Source organism: Nannospalax galili, unplaced genomic scaffold (assembly GCF_000622305.1).
Source record: "Nannospalax galili isolate Female #2095 unplaced genomic scaffold, S.galili_v1.0 scaffold209, whole genome shotgun sequence".
In the NCBI taxonomy this organism is placed as follows: Eukaryota; Metazoa; Chordata; class Mammalia; order Rodentia; family Spalacidae; genus Nannospalax; species Nannospalax galili.
The window spans coordinates 3,485,556-3,492,279 of record NW_008360319.1 but is presented as its reverse complement, the minus strand read 5'-3'; the positions used below and the strand labels follow the sequence as shown (position 1 = coordinate 3,492,279).

Below are 6,724 nucleotides of genomic sequence, written 5' to 3'. Positions count from 1 at the left end.
CTCCCTCCCTCCTTCCTTCCTTCCTTCCTTCCTCCTTCCTTCCTTCCTTCCCTCCTTCCTTCCCTCCTTCCCTCCTTCCCTCCTTCCTTCCTTCTTCCTTTTTTCTTTCTTTCTAAGATAGGATCTTGTTATGTAGCACAGGCCAGCCTCGAACTCACGATCCTTCTTCGTCTGCCTCTCAAGTGTTTTAGGACAAGCCACCACACCTGACTCTGTTTTACATATTGGCATGGCATTTTGAAATAAGAGGAAGCTGAGATGCAGCTTGTCTGAACTCCCTAGGCAGCATTTGAGGGAAGTGTTCTGATTTCATTCCCATTGCTGGAGTAGAGGATGCTTGGTGTTACATTTCTGCCTTATTTGTCCCTCATTGGCAGATTGTTGCCCCTAAACTGTAAAGTGACTTATCTGTTTCCTACTTCCTTCCCATTGAAAATGGGTCTTTCACTGGGACAAATATCAAGCCTGGGAAATGCAGCAAAGCATGCTGGGAGGCTGAGCATGCATCCTGGCACTCTTTAGGCTCGGCTCTCTTCTTCCCGGGTTCTCCCAGCCACCCATGTTGTGATAAGTGCTCATGCCTTTCAGTCTTTTGCCACTATGTCATATGTACCTCTTCCCAAGCTGCCATTTCCAGGACACCATACAGACTGATCCGCCCAGAGCATCACATCCAAGCACCCGTGATCACATCAGCCAGTGTCAAAGATGCTGTTGCATCTGAAGTTTTGACAGCACAGTTTTGTCTCAGTGATAGACATCTGACCAAGAGTTTTGGATTTGGAGGCAGGGCTGAGAGATGCTAATTGGCCATTCTCATCTCTTGGGTAAATCATGTGATCAAAAGAGGTTGGGGATTGAATTGCTACCAGCTTAAATGGAGCCTGTACCTAACACTTCTGTTCCCACGCAACCTATTCACCAGGAGACAGTCTTGATTTATTTATGTATTTTATTTATTTTTCCTGGCAGTACTAGGGCTGGAACCTAGGGACTCATGCATACTAGGCAAGCACTAGTACAGAGCTATAGCCCTAGCTCTGTTTTACTGTTTTTGAGCTGGAGCCGCACTATGCTGCCCAGAGTGACCTCAAATTTGGAAGTCTCTTTTTAGCCTCTCCATCCTTTGAGCAGCAATCCTAAGCCTGAGCTACCTAAGAACCACCCAGGGAGCTTCTAGAGGCCCTGATTCCCAAATCTCTTCCCAGACCAACTGGAGTTCTTCAGTGATCTCATTGCACAACCAAGGCTGAGAACCAACCTGTGTTCTGGAAGATGCGATTGACTGAACAGATCAGAGTGAATGAGAAAGAATGAAATACCTAAAGGTGGAATAAGGGGGTGGGGGTGAGAGTTGGGGGCTCAGGGAGAACCACAGACGGATGGTGTGATGCTAAAACCAAAGAACTGAATGTAAAATAAGAGCATCGTAGCATCTACTTTATTCAAGATTTCGAGTTTTCTAGCATTGAGAAAGTGCTGAGAACATCCAATTAGAAGATCACTTAAGACTAAGTTGAAATACAAACCTGATCTGGGTGTAGTGGCACATGCCTATAATCCCAACACTCAGGATAATTGTGAGTTTGAGGCTGGTCTGGGACACATAAAGAGACCTTGTCAGAAAAGGAGGGTGGAAGAGAGGGAGGGAGGGATGGCATTTATGCAATACTTTTGTATTATTGCATTATGATGATTAGCTTTAATTGTCAATTTGATAAAATCTGGAATCTCCCGAGAAGTGAATCTCAATGAAGGATTGCCTACATTGAGTTGGCCTGTGGTCATGTCTTAAGTTAACCGATGCCAGAAGAATGAGAGTCCACTGTGGGCAGCACCCTTCCCTAGGCAGGCGATCTAGAACTATGTAAGAGTTGAGAGATTGAGCTGAGCCCAAGCAAGCATGTGCGTTGATTTCTCTGTGCTCTTAACTGTGGCTATACTGTGATTAGCTACTTGCTCTGGTCACTGTGACTTTCCTGCAATGCCGGACTCTAACCTAGAATTTCAAGATAAAATAAATCCTTACTCCCCTAAGTTGCTTTTTGTCAGGATGTTTTATCATAGCAATAGAAATGAAATTAGAAAAAGCTTTCATGTTAACTTGATGAGGACTGGAAAAGCCAGCTTCAAACTTTGCCAGCGGAAGGCCTCATCCTCATGGCCCTTTCTCTGGACTGTCCTGCCAAGGACATGTTTCTAATACGTGTCTTGGAGTCAAAGATAGTACCTCCTTCTGGAGCAATGGGCAGACATGTTTGCTATCAACTGTAAAACATTCAGGTTTTCTGAGCCCAGGCTTCCCTGGCAAGGTGAAGCCTCTTGCACATACAGGATTGTATCTGGGCTCATCCTGCTGCCCCTGTGGGTCTGAGAGATAAGTGGTTGATGTACACATGCTCCTCTCCCTGCTGCTGTGTGCCACGTATGAAAGCCCTTTGTCTCCCCTATGGAAGCATCAGCACCCATGATGTTGAATCAGGTTAACAAGCAAATGGAGTAACAATCTCAATTGCTTCCCAGTTCTTGACAAGGACAAGTATCCACACCTAAATATGGTTTGACATATTAATAGCCACTATGAATTATGCACATATGAGGTTGTCAGATAACAAACATAAAACTAAGCCACTGTAAGTTCTGAATCTTGATGTTAATAAAAAGTCCTGTTGACTAGGTTTGCAGTGGATCATGCAGAGGACCATGGAATCTGTGAGACTGGTAAGGGAGCAGGGTCCTAGATGATAGTCCTTAACATTTTCCCAGTATTCCTACCTTTTCCAGGAGGGGAGGGGCTCTTTGGCTCTGGGGTCGCCCTTGGAGTCACTACTGTGGAGGGTGGCACTGGCCTTTGGCGAGCCAGGGTGGGGTCTCCTAGAGAGAGGATAATCACATAGCATTTATGATTGTGAGGGCAGAATCTGGGGCAGTTTCAGATACAAATAAAAACAGCACATCAGTTTACATTGGCTCCCCAGCACATTTGTTAAAAGTTGGGTATGGTGGCCCAGATCTGTAACCCAGCACTGGGGGCGTCAGGGGAGGGATGGAGACAGGCAGCCTTCAGGAGGTAGGGTCTTGCTTGAGGATGTAGGTCACTAGGGATGGATCTTTGAAAGTTACAGTCCGGCTCTACTGCTGGCTGTGTTTTCTGCTTCCTGATCCACATCGTGTGAAGAACTTTGCCTCACGTTCTCGTCAACACAGATGAACTCTCCTGCTTTGCCCTCTGTGCCATGATGGACTGTGAACCAAATAAACTTTTTCCTACCTTAATTTTTCTTCCTGTCAGATATTTTAATTTCAGAGACACAAAAGCTAACTAATGCAATAAGTTGCCCAATAGTAGAAAAGCTCTCATTTTCCATTTCTGGATCCCAAGGCCATGGCTTGTTACTGGTCTTTCTGGGCTTCTCCCTTCTACTCAACCCAGTACTGTGGCCTGTTGTGCTCCTAGCTCTGGGTTGTCTGGAAGCAAGTGTCAGGGCTCCCTCCTTCCCTTCCCTTCCCTTTACTAAAGTGCCATCCATTTAAAGTGGGAAGGGGAGTGAAGGCTCTCTGACAGCCTGTGAGAAAGCCCTGCTCTTCTGGGAGCTCCCAGAAGTTTGGCCCTCACCCCATTTCACAAATGGGCAGTGTGAAGGGTACTAGTGGCTGCAGTCACACACTGAACATGCAACGGACGCTTGTTTAATCAGAACTCTCTTGGAAGACTACGAGTTAACTTTAATTTTCTAGGGAGGCAGACAGGGCTTAGTATTTCAGGAACTATCATTGAGTGACTTCCATCCCAAGATGGTTCGATTTCTTCATCCAGTTGTAGGTGATATTTTACAAAAATTGATTGTTGCAACCCTCATCTTTACTCTTGAGCATTGACTGGACCCTCTATACAGGTGAACAAGCCAGGGACACTTGGGTTGGTGGGTTTGCCGAGCCTCTTAAGTTCCAAAAACAGTGTTTGTTTCCCTGTAGCTCCCCTTGTGAGAGACCCAAAAAGCTCTCTGGGAAGCAAGCTGGAGCACAGACCCTTGTCCATAGCCAGTCCTCTTGTTATCATGTTAAAACAAACACTGATGGTCTTAATAGTTAATATTTACCAGGCTCCAGTTAATCCTCCTACAACCCACAGTATTGACATCAGGCTTATTTTATGGGTGACCAACCAGAGTTCCAAGGACACAAGACCAGTAAGTGGCAGAGTGTGGATTAGAACTATGATTGGGTGACCAACCCCGTGTGTTCCACCACAGGTCTGGTTGCTTAGTGTTCCAGTGATGTCTAACCTCAGACCTACTAGCCTCAGACTTCAACACAGATCTCTTTGGCTCCCACAGCTCCCGCTTTGCAGCTCTGTGCTCTATCCAGCCTGGTATGAGGGAAGGGAAACAATGTAGGGACTGGCTACTTACTGATGCATTTGAGATTGGGCGTTGTCCAGTGAGCAACATTTGTTGTCTTGTTTAACACACACTCTGTCAAGGTGGAAGTGCCGGCTTTCCGCTTGAAACCAGAGTTACAAACGTACCTCTCCCTGGAGTTCACATTGTAATTCTTGACCCGAATGTCTGCATGTTCAACAGATGTGGGAGTTGGGCACGTGGTGCCTACAGAGCGAATAAGAGAAGAGAAATGAGAAGACTTGGGTTTCTTTAGAGGGATTTTCTAAGAAACTGGTGGGCAGTAGTGTCAGATTATCCCAGGGACCCCATAGGATATACTCCAGGCTCCAAGCATGTGATCAGGAAGGGCACTGATCATCTAGGAGTTTTCTGGGAGTGTCCCTTAAATGCCAGCCATCCAGTATAGCTAGACATTGAATTCATAAGGAACACTGTGCCTTACCCCCCACTTCCCATCCATCTTCAAGCTTGTGCTACCTCTCAGAGTCATCTGTCTCTCTCCACTCTGGACCAAGCTTGTCTGAGGAATGTCACACTTGTTATTACTTGACAAACGTACAGACTGGTGTCCCTGCATTGTGGGAGACAGACTTGAGCCTAGGGTGAAAGTCTTATTGATAGCTATACAGCAGGCCTGAGGCAACGGCCCAACTGCTGGAGCCACAAGGAATGCCTTGTGACATTTTGCTCCCATTGGCAGATCGTGAGACTGATGCCTAGAGCTCACCACCCCCTAATCACCACCCTTGGGTGCCTCACCTTTAAACTACTTACTGTACTGTGCATCACCCTTGGATACCCCACCTTTAAACTACTTGCTGTGCTGTGATTGGACCACTACCCCTATGTAAGCTTGTGCCTTCCTGCAATAAACCAGATCTGCGTCACTGAACCTGGTCTCCTGTGTCTGAATGCGGCTCCACTGACACAGTCTCCTCACCAGCCCTGGGGTCTGGACTGGATGACTGATCAGGGGAACTAAGAGAGCAGGAGAGTGGCCACAGCTGGAGGAGAGCAGCCACTTGACGACCACACTGCATGCCCCCTCCAACACAAGCCTTTGATTAATTTACACAAGGCAGCCAGTATAATCTTTAGACTTGCTTGATAACTTTGCCCTTCCCTGGCTGCCAGACCCTGCCCTGTCTGCCCCCCTTGCTCTTTGTGCCTGGTCACACTAGCCTTTCCTTCCCGTTTGCCATGCACCATGCTGGTCCCACTTCCCCTTCACAGCCACCACTGCACTCCCAGTTGACTATATCCACCATCCTTCCTTGCTGTATGTAAGTGCACCACACATGGGAAATGCCCTGCAAAGGCCAGAAGAGGGAGTCAGATCCCCTGAACCAGAGTTGCAGATGATTGTCAGCCCCCATGTAGGTGCTGGGAAATGAACCCAAGTCCTCTACAAGAGCAGCCAGTGCTGTGGGCTGAATCAGTTCTTCAGCACCTGCCAACCGATTTTCATTTTAAATACTTCATTGTGAATCTATCGATCTTTCCTGGGTCACACCCTTTCAGTCTTTACTGTTTCTGTATTATTTTCAGATTTGGGGATTTGTTTTTTTTCACCAACTTGTTTCACATCTTTTAAGTCTTAAAATAGTTCCTTCCATGACCCACAGGCCTCCATCCAACTCACAGGCTCTCTGGGGTAAGTTGATGGTGCCCTTTGCGCCTTGACTCCCCCAGCCTCATTCACCCTCCCGTATCCCCCGACCATGTCTCTTCCTAGCCTGGGTCTTGTCCTATTCCTTGACTTGGCGCCCCAGACACTGGGGAAACCACCACTGCTTCTTGACCCTTTACATCCAGACCAACCCAGTTCCTTCTTGGGTCCCCAGGAGCCCTCTGGGCCTGGTGCCACCCTTACCTCCCTCTGCTCCCCTGGGCCTGCACAACCCGCAGGCCTCATTCCTGTTTGCAGGGACTGAATTTTCCTCTTCCTAATCCCTTGCATCCAGACCAACCTAGCTCCTCAGTGCAGTCCCCAGGAGCCCTTGGGCCTGCTTTGCACTCCCATCTTTCTTTGCATCTCTGGGTGGCATGGTGACCAGCTGCCCTAGACCAGCATCTTTCCTGGGCCCAGCTCACAGGCCAGTCCAACCCCCAAATTCATGAGGCCAAAATCTATCCTGGAAGGATCCAGACCTTAGGAGATAGCCTGAGAGCATCTGATCCTCATCTGACTTGTGCCTCTGTGGGAACTTCTGAAGACAAAGCAATCTGGCCACTCCAATATAAAATCAATAGAGAGAACCAGAAGCTTAAAGGAACCAGCTTTTCATGCGCAAAAAGTAAATCACAAAGACACATAAAGT

At 47.5% G+C, this 6,724-nt stretch overlaps 1 protein-coding gene across 1 annotated transcript in view; it reads right to left on the bottom strand.

Annotated features, from left to right (window-relative positions):
* The window catches only part of Il15ra (interleukin 15 receptor subunit alpha), a gene marked incomplete at its 3' end in the record, with an annotated part of 31,565 nt that overhangs the window by 1,169 nt on the left and 23,672 nt on the right, over positions 1 to 6,724 (bottom strand). The window contains 2 exon segments of the mRNA XM_029559694.1: positions 2,776 to 2,874; positions 4,413 to 4,607. Of these exon segments, the coding sequence (XP_029415554.1) occupies positions 2,776 to 2,874; positions 4,413 to 4,607 (294 nt within the window).